The sequence below is a fragment of the Anarrhichthys ocellatus genome, unplaced genomic scaffold (assembly GCF_004355925.1).
Source record: "Anarrhichthys ocellatus isolate YVR2014 unplaced genomic scaffold, GSC_Weel_1.0 scaffold59, whole genome shotgun sequence".
NCBI lineage: Eukaryota > Metazoa > Chordata > Actinopteri > Perciformes > Anarhichadidae > Anarrhichthys > Anarrhichthys ocellatus.
In genome coordinates this window covers 1,385,011-1,399,945 of record NW_022280089.1, presented here as the reverse complement: position 1 = coordinate 1,399,945, position 14,935 = coordinate 1,385,011, and the positions used below count along the sequence as shown (strand labels likewise).

Genomic DNA, 14,935 nt, shown 5'->3' with positions numbered 1-14,935 from the left:
ACACACACACACACACACACACACACACACACACACACACACACACAGGTCTTACTCGCCTTTAGTATGGTCTAATTAATTCATGGCTATCCTCTGGAGGAGGGTTTGGCTGGTGGGTCTGGCTCAATGACCGGCAGACGGCCGGATCATACGGGGGGGGGGGGGTTAAGCCAGAGGCCTGTGGCCTCACTCCGGCCATCTGATCCCCTTCGTTTAAGAACAGAACTGCCACCGGCTCTGTCCTCCACGAGCCTGGGACCTGCAACCCCATTAGTGAAGCATGAACACACCTCGGAGCTTCACACAGACAGACGGACGCATCATCGGGCAACCGACAACCAAGATTTCAATGCGTGAGAAGAGATGGTGTTACTGTATCTTGGGCTGGCTCGGTGTGTCAAATGCAAATCCACACTATCCGATTCATGCGTGGACATGATGAAGCACGAGGACATGTCAGCTGCTCTAAAGCAGACCAGTGCAGGAGGTAAAAGGGAAACAAGACTTGACAGTGGCTGTCTTGACAAATGGGTCTGAATGGGCAAAGTGCTTTGGACAGCTGGGGAAACATCGTCATGCTCCTGTGGATGCAGGGAGGGCTGGATGTGTACTCATACACCACTTACTGATGCCAGTCCAAAAATATATTTGAATCAATGTTAGCAGCAATGATTCTAATGTTTTTACATGCATAGATGAGGGGATGAATCTTTAATAAGAGAGCTTTCCTTACCTGCTAGAATTCATAAAGATATAACTGCTAAGCAGATAAAATCAGCTCATTCAAAGCAGGCCAACTGCTACAAGCAGCCGATTGAGAGCAGGTTTGAAGGAATAAAATAAGTTATATAGTTTAGGTTAATAGGAAAAGAGGCATTTCATCTTGAGGGTGAAAGCTGTATTCCAACATCCTTCCAGGAAAATGATCTTTTAAACATGGCATAGGATTAGGAGGACTTTATTTAAAAAAACATGTACATGCTGATAAGAGGAGCACTGACATACTCCAGTATTCACCCAGTAACAGGTGTCTACAGAAACTGACAGCAGGTCAGTGCTCACTTAGCCTGCAGCCTGCAGGTACGGTGTGTATAGATGTACACATCAGTGTGACTGCGCTCCGCTGTGTCTGACCGCATGCACCGCCGAGCTCCAATCACAGCCCATATGGCTCCACACTGCCGGGGTTAATAACAGGGACAGAGGGCACGGACAGCGGAGGGAGGGAGGAACTGGTGGGGCTTTACGTTATCTCTTTTATCGGAGCCAACCAGCCTACACTTCTCTCCTACTATAACTCTTTCCAAACAACAAACTGCCCCCAACCCACAAAATCCTTTCTCCATTTCCAAATCCATAAAACCCTGAAATCCATTTTCGTGCACATGGGGCTCAGTGTGACAGGTGTGTGTGTGTGTGTGTGTGTGTGTGTGTGTGTGTGTGTGTGTGTGAGAGAGAAGGAGACAGAAAGGGAAAGGAGGATCCGAGTGGTGATAGTGCTGCTCAGCTGTTTCTCCCACACTGGCGTCTAGGGTTACAACGGGTGAGAAAGTTGGCCAGACTACCGTTACAAAGACTTGTAAGAACAACTTCACACGAGCGATGAGGAAGACCGGGAGTGTCGTCACTTCTTCACCTCTTTATTCCCCAAATTCCACGAGGCAGCTGCCATCTCGACACTCGAAGGCTCGACCGCCAAATGACCTTTGCAAAAAAAAAAAAGGGGGGGGCTGGGGTTTGTTCTGGGGGGCATTGTACCCGTCACTTTTATTTGAAATGCCTCTTACTCCGCCCCCCAGCACCGTAGAAAAAGCAGCACCTCTTCCCCTCCCCTGTTAGCGTGAATATTCATGAGCCATAAAGCCAGGCAGCGGAGACGTAGCAGGAATAATAAAAACGTCAGAGGTATAAAACACTCAAAGAAAAAGCCGCCAGGAGCTTGGGCAAGTCGCTCTGAATGTCAAATCCCCACCCAGGGGTGTCTGGCCCGTTAGTTCTATTGTGGCTGACTGACTTTTATGCATCTGACATGAATTGGCCTCTGCTCCTGGCACAGAACTTTGCGGGCCCGCATTTTCAGGATCAAAGAATCTCTTTTAATGCGTGAAATGGGAGAGGATTGGGCTGCAGAAAACACATTCTGGAAGGAAAAGCTCAGCAAAGTGGTGCGGGATCTGCTGGATGACAGCTGCACTCACAGCACATGTACTGTAGGACTTTATTAGAGAATAGGTCGTATGTGAGGTTAAGCTCCACCCACTGAAGCTTGAATAAAACTCATGCATCAAACATCCATTCAGCAAACATGTCATTAACAATAAGTGGGAACTGTTACAGATGTAAGCAGAACCATCTCTAATGAGTTATTGAGTGCCTAATTGTAGAGGAAAAACGGTGTGCACACACTTCTAGTGGAAGGATCTTAGTGAAAATGTATAAAACCTGTGAAGTGTTCAGAATTAATGTAACGGATATTAAAACTTGCTGAGTCACTGTCAATCGTCTGTGCTATTAAAGGACAGTGTGACCTTCTGACGTGAGAGAAGTTTAACGGTTTTCTAAAAATATACGTTCATTTAAAGATAACGGAGACTATTCATCAGCTACTGACTGCAAGCATTGTTTTAAACAACTTCACTGTGTGCCTTCTTTATGTCTGAACAGTTTCTGTTCATATAGTATTGAAGTACAAAGAGATCTATCCTTTCTACGGAAAGACAATCAATCAGCTTCCATAAGTAGCTGTGTTCATAATTTATCATCATTTATAAAACCTTGGCATGATGTCGACCCGTCAAATCATTCCCGATTACAATTTTTAATCGCGATTAATCGCATTGTTATGCGCAAAATTCAACAATGAATTAAAAAGTAGTGTATTGCGCACTTTTCTTTTAATGATGATATATATATATATGCATATATATATATATGCAATGTGCAAAGCAACATTGTATAATTATATACAATGTAATTACAATGTCTGCCATCCTTATGAAATAATCCACTGAGAACATTAACCTATCAACCTTCCAACAATCTTGTTTATTAGCAGTAAACTAAAGTAATTCTGCCAAGAGGGCAACAAGAACCAGAGGCAGAGCAGGACGGGTCTTCATGAAATGTAGGTGGGAAGAAAATCAGTCAAAGTAACCGCTGCACTGCCAATGGTTGGTACAGAGGTCATTTGGCATGCGGATGATGCTCTTACACACTTGGTTAAGCTCTGGAGTGAAACGTCTCTACAGTCATTAGAGGATGAATTGTAGTTGTTAATTTTTATCTAGCACCACCAACAGGTCAAGATTTCCCAATGGCCAAGGTACAGAACCTGTGCCCACTCGGATGTCAGGTGGGATGTGTGAGGAGTGTGAGTGTAAGTTGCTGTGGGGAAACGTGTTTTGACACTTCCTCCCTATTGAGATACAGGGCGACAGACTGTTAAAGCTGACTACAGCAGAAGTTCTGTTCAATGTTTTTAAGCCTGTACAGGCTGTTTGATCTTCAAAAGGACAGGGTCCGGCTGACATATCACTTTAAAGCTGAAATGCACTTTCAGAACCACATCTAAGATGATGGAGGGTTACGTTTGTCTCACTTCTATGGACTCGCTTATCAACTGCTGCTTCAATTCTACATGGAAATGTCTCGACAGGCTGTCTGCAGTTAGAGCTCTATGTATACTTTAAATGAGATCTTTAGTCCTCAGCCCCTTGGTACATGCACAAAGAGATTAACACACGTCAGGAAATAAAGCACTTCCAGACAAACACTTCAGTCAGGTTTGTTTGTCAGCACTTGCACAATCCTGCCAGTTCATCCATACGGCTCAGTGGCCTTCCTCAGCCCTGCCTGCCTCTCAGCCTGCAGCAGATGGACTGTGAGGGGTTAAACCTCCCGAAACCTTCCACCCTTCCCACTGTGTTGGCTTCCACCCCGATACCAAATATACACACCAATACACAACGCTTCTCCCTCACCATGCCACAAAGTGCCATCTTGCGCCTTCTCTGTTGCCTCACTGAGCCCCCTGGCAGCTCCAGGCGGGTTTATGTGCCCGTGGCATTATCTCCAGCCCCATTGGTGCCATGCAAAGGGGGGGGGGAGCTGGCACTGGCTCTACTTTGGCACTGGCCACTGTTTGTTCTGTGTAACCTCCTCTCCCTTCTCTCTCTCTCTCTCTGTCTCCAGAGGCGATGCTCCAACAGTGGGGTTAGTAGGTTTGTGTGGTTGTGCTGGCAGACTCACACTCGGGAGGGCAAGTCAAACACACACTTGCAGTTGTGCCTCTACCACCATGACTTAGGGAGTCCTATCTGTCAGAACAACTGCCGATAGCGCCAAGTTGTGTCCCTGTGCATGTGTCTGAATGTCACTTCCAAAAGGACCAGAGCATCAGGAAGGAAAGCTGGATACGCAGGAAAACACATGGACAGCTGCGAGGCCTTGCAGACTGAAAGATGCACAACAAACCCACAGAGCCTAGTCTGAGATCCAGTCCATGTGGGTTATTCATGGTGGAGTGAGAACATTCTAGCATTGGTTAGGGCTGCACAATTAATCAAATAGTATTCACCATTACGAATTGGGGTTCCCACAATTAAATGAACACGATGGGGCCACAATATTGACGTTTAAAAAGCTCCACTCATAGAAAGCTCATGCTGCATATCAAATCAAGTGCTTCCTAAACTAACAGCCAACCACCAGCCTTTCTACTCCTTTGCTCTTTTTACTAACTGTGGAAAGTGTTTCACAACCTGCTCACTTTCTATGTGACGTATATCACCAACAGCCCGCAGCGTCTCACGCTGCTATCTAAAGGTGAAAGGTAAGAAAGAAAGTGAGGAACACACTTCAAAGATCCCCAGCGGTTGATAGAGGATGGAGAATCATTTTTTTTCCTGTGGAGGCAGTCAGGGTAAATTCAGCCTCATTATTAAGTTAGAGGCTGGAGCCTTTCAGGAAAATATGATGCCCGGCCGTGAGGTGTTTGACAGGAGTCTAGAGTTTCACAGATTTTCTTTAAAGAGGAACGGAGTTCATTTTCAGCTGCTTTTATCTGGTTTGTGTGCGATGAGTAATTCCTGAGCTGGTTTCTGTTTTAAAGGGAGGATGATAAAAGAAGAGGTTGGAGTGAAGGGGGTTGAGACAATGTTTAGATATTGACTGGTGTTTCTGTACAAGCAGCGAAAAGCATGCTGCTTAGAAGATAAGCAAGGACTCAAGTGCACCTTTATTGGGACTATATTTCATGTTTACCAGCCTGGTCATTACAGATCCTGTTAACCTCATCTACCCAATCAGCTCGTTCCCCTCACCTGAGCGTCCCCACCTATTTCCATACCTGGTCCTCATCATCCTACTCATACTGCCTTCTGAATTTCTGACTTTGGGTTCAGAGATTTCTGAGTCATTACAAGCAGGGACACAAAGGCACAAGTCAAAGTTGAGATGAAAAATGTCTTTTTAACCCTTTTAGATCACAATTCCGCGCATATTGAGCACCTATTTAACAATATATGCAAAAACATGCCAAAAAAATCAATTCAAGAAAAATCTTTTCCTCTTGAAAAACAAAATATTACGTGTACTTACGTAAGCTACAGTACACCGTTTCACTGAGAACAGTCACAGTGTAGAAGACGCTCTTACGTTTGGGACCGGGCTGACAACACCAACATAATGATCGTCCGTTCTTTAAGTCATTGAGCAGCACTTAGTTTGTAGTCCACTTTAAAAAAAAAAGCATGGTAGTCCTCTACTTTATTTGCATTCTTTATTGAAATGACATGCTGCTGCAGTCAAAACAAAGTTGTACTTCATTATAATATTCTAACTAAAAGTAATGGAGAATAGATCACATTGGCCTTATCTGCATTCCACTCAAGTGCCACTGATCACAAGCAGCCTTGTTATGGAGAGAGAGAGAGAAAAAAATCACAAGGTGTTTGTTGGAATAGAGACGCACTACTTTGTCGTATTTTAAGGGAGTATCATCTGCCAGAGAGAAGCTGCCAACCTCCAGTGGCCTTTTTTTAGCTTTCCTGTTCAGTGGCGACAACTGTTCTCTCTTCACAGGAGCGAGCTGTCATCCATCTACATTAACAGACCCTGTCGCAACACGACAGAGGCCAGGCTCTCTGGGGCGAGAGGAGATAGGATGCAATGTCGGCGGCCGGAGAGGAGGACGGGGTTGGGGGGGTCTCGGGGTGCAAGCTGCCAGGAGATCTGACACCAAGGTCAGGGGTGGCATCTTAAGTTAACTCAGCGAGAAACGGCGATGATAAGAGCCCAGAGAGCCCTTTGAAGCTGCCTCTGCTTCTGTATCCGCAGCCAACAATATTACTTGTGAAGCTATCGGTGATTTCATGTGTTTGTTATTATGTTATTACCAGAGATACATGATGCGTGACATGATGTTTGACACCTGACATGTGGACAAGCACATATCTTCCCATGCCTATACACAGACTTGTGTTGAATTACACACTATGTTCCTTGTGTTAGTGATGTTCTCTCCAGCTCTACAGTTCCTCTACAATGTCCTTGTAGCATCACATGTCCTCTGTCCTTTACGTTTACTTCCCATGTGTCTGCCCTGCATTAGCACGGAGCAGCATTTCATTTCTGTCTTTTGGTTCAATCACAGCCACACACACACACGGCTGTACTTCTATCTTTGTGAGGACACACACTGACAAAATGCATTCCCTTTTCCTAACCTTAACCATCACAACTAAGGCGCAATCTCAGTACAGCCATTGCAACGACTATCTAGCCCTCCTCCTCCAATTTGCTCGTCCACACATTGAGGTGTCCTGATTATTGTTGTGATGGAGGGCTAGGGTGAAGTGGTAGGGCTATATGGCCCTCCAAACGGAGGTTATTCATATGCGCACCCCAAAGCGAGTGTTGTGAAAATAAGTATTTTCTTTGTTAATAAGGGTTTATAAAAGCTTGATAACATTATATAATCTTAGTTTCGTTTCAATGCTTACAGACCGTAAATAAAAAACACAAAAATCTCTAGTATGCCGATGTGTCTGGCTAGCTATCGTTACAATAATGTTTTAAGTCTGATTTTGTGCAGGACTGTCCTTCATCCAACACATTTACATGGCACATTTCCCCCTGTTGATGGCGCTAAACACCCGAAATTGAACTTAAGTCCAGCAGCAAAGTTGTTACCACTCCTTAGGCCGGGTTTTCTATCATGAACTGGCTTGTCTCATCCGTTTCCCTAATAAGCCAACAACTACTGACGACATATCAGTAGTTATGTCGTCAGACATATCAGTAGTTATGATTTCAACCACTACCCATCACCTCTGTTCCGAGGGGCAAGTCGAAAATCAAGGGTCACTCAAAAACGAGGGGTATGGGTAAAAATAAGAAATGGGTTTGGCCCTAAATACCTGACCCTAAATCTAACCTAACCTGAACCTTAAAACCAAGTCTGAACCCTCAAGCAGGCCTTTGAAGAACTGACGGCCAAAATGTCCTCACTCTGTCGGTCTAAAACTCCAATTGGTCCTCACAAAGATAGTTGTTCCAGTACACATGCACACCTAAACCCTCAAGCCGGAATGGCAAAACATGAAAGACTTACTCGCCACCTCCAGCGATGCATTGCGACTGACCGCCTCGCCCAGGTAGTTGCGCGCCACGCACACGTAGACACCTTCGTCGGGTTTGCTTCGCCTGCCGTGTACGATCCGCAGGAAGAAGAGGGAGCCGCTGGGTAAGAGCATCCGGTGGGACCGAGGGTCCTCTCGATCCGTCTCAACGCGGTCGCCGTCTTTGTACCATTCCACCATTGGAGACGGCCGGCCTTCTGCCTTACAGTTGAGGGTGGCCGGCTCGCCCTTGGACACGATCAGATCAGAGGGGTGCTCTATGATCCGGGGAGCCGCATCCTCCAACCTGGGTCGGGATCCTGGAGGTAAGAGGACAGAGGGAAGAGGAAGGGTTAAGTTTGAGTCCATCATAGGGCAGCGTTCTTTGTTCTGATTGTGCAAACATTTGGAATATGCATGTAACAGCAACAGGACAACAGAAATGATTACAGCAAACGTATCTCAAAACCAAACTAAAGCTTACACAACAGACAACAGCTCGAGAAGAAAGCCACAAAATCAACAGTCTGTGTTATTGAGAGTTGTTAAGAGTAGTTAAAGAGCACATGTCACAAGATGATACATTTAGATTGTTCACAGGCGTCGGATGGGAAGAGTGTAGCTGCGCTCGTGTAGGAAGTAAACATGGGAGAACTGCTAAACATGAGCTCATGGAAATATTCAGATATCAAACATATACTGTAGATCCAACTCACCATACTTAGGACATTTAAACTGGTGTTTAATATTCAATAGAATCATATGTAAAGCACTGTGTGTTTCTCTCAGTTATTTATCAATATAATATATTGTGCTTCTGGTCAGACTCTGCAGACTCTCTAGCTTTCCTTTGAAAGTCTGATTGAAAGAAAGAAATGAAGACAGAGACGGAAGCAGACAGAGACGAGGTCCTTTCCACAGCTTTTTTTTTTGCAAGCTTTGAAATTGCTTTTTTTCTCCCGCCTCTCCTTCCTTCTCCTCCAATTTGAATGACAACATATTAGTGGTACAATTATGTATGAAAAGCAATGACACAAACTGAAGCACCATGAGGCACAAGTGGAATTTCCCCCTGGAGGGTATATGAAAGAATGGCAACAGGAGGTGCGTCTCTTTTTTTTAATAACCAGGTTTTGTTCCAGTGATGATTGTTGCAGCATTTGTGACTTTGCAGCAGGGGATTTTTATGCCGTTTCTAAACTAAAGACATTTTTCACTGTCAGTGTTGCGCGCTTTAGCTGTGCCATATCGCGGCATATTACGCAAATTTGTGTTTTCAGAACATTCACAGCAGGAGATTGGCAGGAACGGTTGAGCAGATAACAGGAAGACAGAAAACATGAATGGCTTTGTTCAGCGTTTGAGTTTTGTAGCTCTGTATGATGCTGTTCTCATGGAATAAGTCACTGTTTGGTTGGAGAAACACACTACAATGTATTGCCAAAGGTCAGTGGACACCCAATCATTGTGCAAAAAGCGAGGTCCATAAAGATATTTAGTTTGGTGTGGAGGAACTCAACACAATTGAACACTTTTAGAACCAGGCCAGTCCTTCTTCTCCAACATCAGTGCTCGACCTCCCTAACAATTCCTTTGGCTAAATCTTGTAGAAAGCTGCAAAGAGGGCATCCAACTCCATATTAATGCCCGTGGTTTTTATTTGATTTTTGGTGTTGGGTTTTATCTTGTGAACAAACAACAAACTTCAACAAACTGAAAAATAAAGTTAAAAAAAGAAGACGGCGCCACAACTGATCAGATAGAGAGAGAAGAAGGAGCCTATTGCAGTTTGGGTTACTCTCAAACCTCCAGGAGGTCATCAAGATAGAAACTCATTTCCTGTGTTCTTCCTCTCCTATGGGGTAGCTGAGAATGTGCCTAGAGCCCAGGTATAACAGTGTAATCAGGTCCAACATAAAGAGAGACGGTCGTAATGCTTCTTCCCACAGGTGCAGGAATGAGAAGGGGTTCAAAGGTTCAGTCCTTCCTGATAGCACCTGATAAGAAAAGCAGTCAAAATTCCTGCCCTCAAAGTGACAAATCCTCGGTGAGGTTTTGGGGGATTAAGAACTCAGCTAAAGTTCTCTTCTCTGATGGGAACATAGAGTACCATCTGGTGGCCCTGCTCTCAACGCAATTACATTCACCACACAGACATAGAGCGCTCTGAAAAAGGAGGAAATGCTGTTGATGCTTTGAAGTTGCATCTAGTTCTAAATTGCAGCTGGGTTTATGTCTGACATCCAAGCTCACAGCAGAATGTGATCAGATATACCTTTTAGGGTTTTATTTCACTGTCATTAACAGGAAAAATACGCAATGTTCTTTTTTTGTCGCTTTCTTTTTGAAACTGGAAATGTACAGTATATTGTCTTGACTTTATAGCTGGAATAATCAGAATGGCAGTTAAATTGTTTCTGAACCAGTAAATGAATTTCATCAAAATCTTCAAAACTGAAACTGAAGCGGATTCATCAACTACTTTTTCTCCTAGTAACCATACCACATTTGCTGACGATCACAGTTGTAGAGAACAGATACTATATCACCACTGACATGCTTTTGACAGTCAACACAAATGTATACATATGTATACATGTACAAGACTTGCACTAATCATGTAAAGAATATTACCTGGAATCATTGTATGAATTCAGAATTACAGTACAGTCCTACTTTTTAGTTTTACTGTATTTCTTAGTTCTTATCTGCCTCTTTGAGTTTCCTCATGTTATTTTGTGATTCGTACATGTGGTGTGGCAGCTGTAATAAAATAATCTGTATATAAAATATATACTCATAAAACAATTTGTTCAACATATCAGGATGCAAACAGAAATCCTTGTCATGTTTGTCAGGATGAAAGCAGCTGGCCCTCTGTACTAAGTGGTTGCAGTTGAAAGTGGTAAATGTTGATGGTGGCTGAGTCCTTATGGATGAACATTAACAGACACAGGGCACTCTCCCACCGGGCCATCTTTGGAAGATCCATGAAGGTCTAATGTTATCTGGGCCTAATACATGGAATTATATAATGCAGGGTATACCAGATCAAACATTTGATGTGATACATTTATAAAGAGATACCATTCGTAGGTACAGACATTTCATCTAATAGCTTTAACAATAAAAGCTTTTATCAGGGCTGAACCGAGTCTGTGTGGGCGGGAGGATTGGGGGGGGGGCTTTAAGAGCTGACTCATACATTTTACAGGCCAAGCTGAAGGCTTTTAAAGAAGAACAGACCACCATGTTGACTGAGCTAAATATCATGAAGAGAAGGTCCAGGTGGAACACTGAACACCGGCTCTATCGTCCACGTGAACTTACACTTGATGAAATGATCTCCCAGGTATCTTCCACAGATGATGAGACATCTTCTCAATCTACACTGATATCACTGTCTTGATAGCGATCTTTGCACGCGCTTCTTTTGTGCAGCTGCAGGCTATACATTAGTACGAGTGCCATCGTACAGATCCGCATGTTGATAGAGACTGACTGCGCTGCCACACAACTCAAGGACATTTGGAATTATAAGCGCGGTCGTATTCCCTAGCTACAGAGCTCACAGTGAGCGCATAGATGTATGTAACGGATGAGGCCGGGGCTGGAAAAGAGGAACTCAAATTGGGTGAAATGGACAGCTGGAGTCTGAAGAGTACGGCTGGCTGTCTGGAGCAGGGTGTCTAATAGGAAAGTCTGGACCCTCTAAGGACCTATTAGCTCCTGGCTGTGGTGTAGTGCAGCAGGATGGCAGCCACTCTTCAAGCTACATGTGAGCTAATGAAACCACAGGGATGCTGTAGTCCAAATTGTAAGAGTGTGTTTGACAAGAATGGTGCATGGAGATGTGTCTAAAGAGATGTGTGATTCCTGGTAGCCTTGTATCTGAGAGCTCATCGATAGTTGTGAAGATGGCCTTTGACAAAGGGCGATACATTCATGTAAAAACCTGCGTGTGTCTGAAAAGTCTTCCACACAGGTCAAAAGGCTGAGTGAATAGTATGATGAATATGAAATGAATAAGAGGTCATATGCTTTAGCCTTTACAGTCATCAGATCCAAGCCCAGATAAATGCCTATGGGAGAGCCATTCACACCAATGGTAAACAATGGGCCCTTGCTTCAGCTGGAAATGTGTACAGTTTATATAACACTTGAATTTTTCTTATAGTGTAATTATATGGCTGCTTAATCCAGCAGAGAAAAACAGAGCACTGCTCTTTTGTCAATTGTCTACTCAGCACAAACTTCCCAGCCTCACTGATGTGTCCAAACTGAGTGAAAAGGCTCACGTGGTCCCCTCTGTGCATAGATTACATTAACACATCGAGACCAACACAGAGTGAACTACTGTCAAACTACTTCTAAGTCATTTGAACTTGGGGTGGAGGAGAGATTAAAGTATGACAGGGAGAAATAGTGCACAAAAACAAATAAAAAGAAGAAAATGTGAAGACAACCACCGCGGGGACACAAACTCCTGCTGCAACGTCCTTACCAGTGGAGGATAGCAAAGTGCTGAGGCAGAACTTTTTCTCATCTGGGACAAGAACAAGTGGCTCGGGTTGTGTCATGCTGATATAAATCTAAAACAGAGGACCACTGCCAAAGATCTACAGTGGATCCCCCCCCCTCCCCCTCCTCTGCCAACTCCACAGCTTCATTTCACCACGACACACAAGTGGGCTTTCATCACTAAGCAGATTTACTTCCTCTGAAAAGGCAGAAACACCAGAACAACACCCAGCGACTCACACACATCTCCCCAGTAAAGAACTGCTGCTGGTAGTGGGTGGGTGTGTGTGTGTGTGGGGGGGGCTCAGACTATCAAGATCAACTTTAAAATGAAACTGAAATCTTTTCTTTCTATTTTCATACCAAATAAGCCTTGCATTAAAAGTTACTCTGCCTGACAGTGTGGTGATAATGCAGCCTCTCCTGGCATGAAAACAATTCCGCTCCAATTATGCAGAAATAATCCCCCGCTAAGAAGTCACAGGTCAAATGAGAGACTGGCATGTGTCAAGTGAGGCTAAAAACAAAGACTTGTGAGTGAGTCGGAGGATGGTTTCTTGTGCAGATCTTCTGATTTGGAATATGGAGAGCTGTGAAAAGTCATTTTACTTGACAAGTCATGTGCTTTGTGTGACAGGCTGTTAAACCGCTGCACCTCCGCAGCTTTGTATGTAAATACGCTCGTCCCGAGACTGCAATTCAGAGACACTGTTTCCTGAACACAGATGGTATAATGCTCAGATAATAGCTCGATCTTGTGGTCAACGAAAAAAACCTCACACCTACTTACCAACTGTTTCCCTGCTGAAGGTCCAGCATGCTAACCACCCCCGAGCCAACACCCCCGGCTCATGGAAGGTGTGTGTGGCACCTCGCATTCTGTTCACTACAGGACATAAAGCACGGATCCCACCCGGGCCGGGTGACAAACGCCTTTCACTCTGCACAAAATAAATCTGAATACCGCCGTACATCAGAAGCACTCCTTATCACTCTGTGGTGAGTTATGGTAAAAAAGAAAGATTAAGCCATGCTCTGGCTTAGCAACTCAAATTAAGGCTAAACTGAGCTAACCCTCACACTGCACTCGAGATAACCACCCTCCCACCCAATTCTACTTTAAAAAAGACATGACTGTTAATGGCAAAGAAAAGTCTTTTTAAGCTCGTCCAGTACAATAAACCTGGTGAGCAGACTGAGCTTCATCATGTTTAAAGAAGGGATGGGGGAGGAGGGGAAGGGCGTAAGATGACGATCAAAGACAACTCAACAACTTTCCCATCTCCCCCTCATCTGCAATTCTTTTTAGCGGGCTGGCTTCCCTCTCACAGAATATGTTGTTTTTACAGCTCCGTTGCCGCCTCCTGCTGCTCCTCCTCCTCCTCCTCCTCTGGATCTCCACCACAGCCACAGGAATTGATTTGCAAATGTGCATTCATAGTTAAATTGGCAGCAGTGAGGGAGGCATGCTGGAGCTTTCTCTGCAGCCTCCCACTCTTTGACCCTGTGGGGACAACAAAACGAGGCACTCGCATGAGAATGCAGAGTGCCCGCCATAAAGAGACGATCTTCTTAATTGAGCCTGAGTTGATGCTCAGCTTCTAAATGGGCAGGGTCAAATTTGCAAAAGGAAATTGGGTGTTTTTATCGTGTCTCTCTTGGGGTCATGAACAGATTCATGAGTAGGGGCTGGCGCTTCTTTTTTTTGCCCTGCCTTTAGAAGAGAGGGAGCAAAGAGACCCAAACTCCCACTGTGGCTCCAGAGAAATGCCCTTTTCCACTAACAACTCTGCTTCATGCTCCCTCTGAGCGTGGCCCCTCACGCCGGCGGACCAGCTGAAATTAGTTCTGGCTGGATGTTGACCAAGCAGAAGCAGCTTGCTGTACAGAGAGAGCAAACAGGGCGTCTTTTCTGGTCCGACAGGAGCAGCCAGCTGTGCCTGACAGACCTGTTTCGGCACAAAAAGTTACTTCTGGCTGAGAGGCTTGGGAGTTGATTAACTTTGATTGAGATTCAAATAAGGAGGCAACTAAACATCTCCTGTACATGGACGTTTCAACCAGCCAGTTTGAAATGTACCTTTTTTATAGCACATTTCTGCTATGGATAATCTGGAACATATTCATATGTCAACATCCATGATGCGGAGGATGGTTTGACTAAACTCTTCTCATATTTAAGCATTCAGACACTTTGAATGCAACTTCTCAAAAAAGCAGTCCCGAGGATATAAATACAACCAGACCAGCATCCTTCAAGTTGTCACACATCCTGCCCAGAGTTGTCAGTCTGAGTTCTAGCGGCCCGCCAGTAACAAGCATTGGGGTTTTTGGACAGGGCTTTGAAGGAACAGCAGAGCAGCGACTGCATGTGGCGACTGGACTCCCTATTCACTCTGATTTGCTGCGAGTGTTCTGTGTGATGAGAGCAAGAAGAGACTAGAGGAAGGAGACGAGAACATATCTGGCTGTAGTGACAGAAGAAGAACATTAAGATGGACAAGTTTTTACTCCTAGATGGAATCGAACGCGGCTGTATGCTGAGGACTGCATGATTTATTCCCACTAATTATCAGCCCATTGAGGTTGAGCAGTGTATGTGCTCTCTCCCTCGCTTCAGGGAGGACGGGCACACCACTGGTTGCGGGTGGCCTAACACAGCTGTGGGGGAATGCCGGTGGCTTCCTGTCCCACAGCAGCATAGCTCAAGATTAGCTGCTATTAGATCTGTGACCGCCTAGACACACTCACACACACACACACACACACACACACACACACACACACACACACAC

At 44.7% G+C, this 14,935-nt stretch overlaps 1 protein-coding gene across 1 annotated transcript in view; it reads right to left on the bottom strand.

Annotated features, from left to right (window-relative positions):
- The window catches only part of robo3 (roundabout, axon guidance receptor, homolog 3 (Drosophila)), an 85,540-nt gene that overhangs the window by 35,032 nt on the left and 35,573 nt on the right, over positions 1 to 14,935 (bottom strand). Inside the window, exon 4 of the mRNA XM_031871592.1 lies at positions 7,613 to 7,939. Coding sequence (XP_031727452.1) covers positions 7,613 to 7,939 — 327 coding nt within the window. The remainder of the gene's footprint in view (positions 1 to 7,612; positions 7,940 to 14,935) is intronic.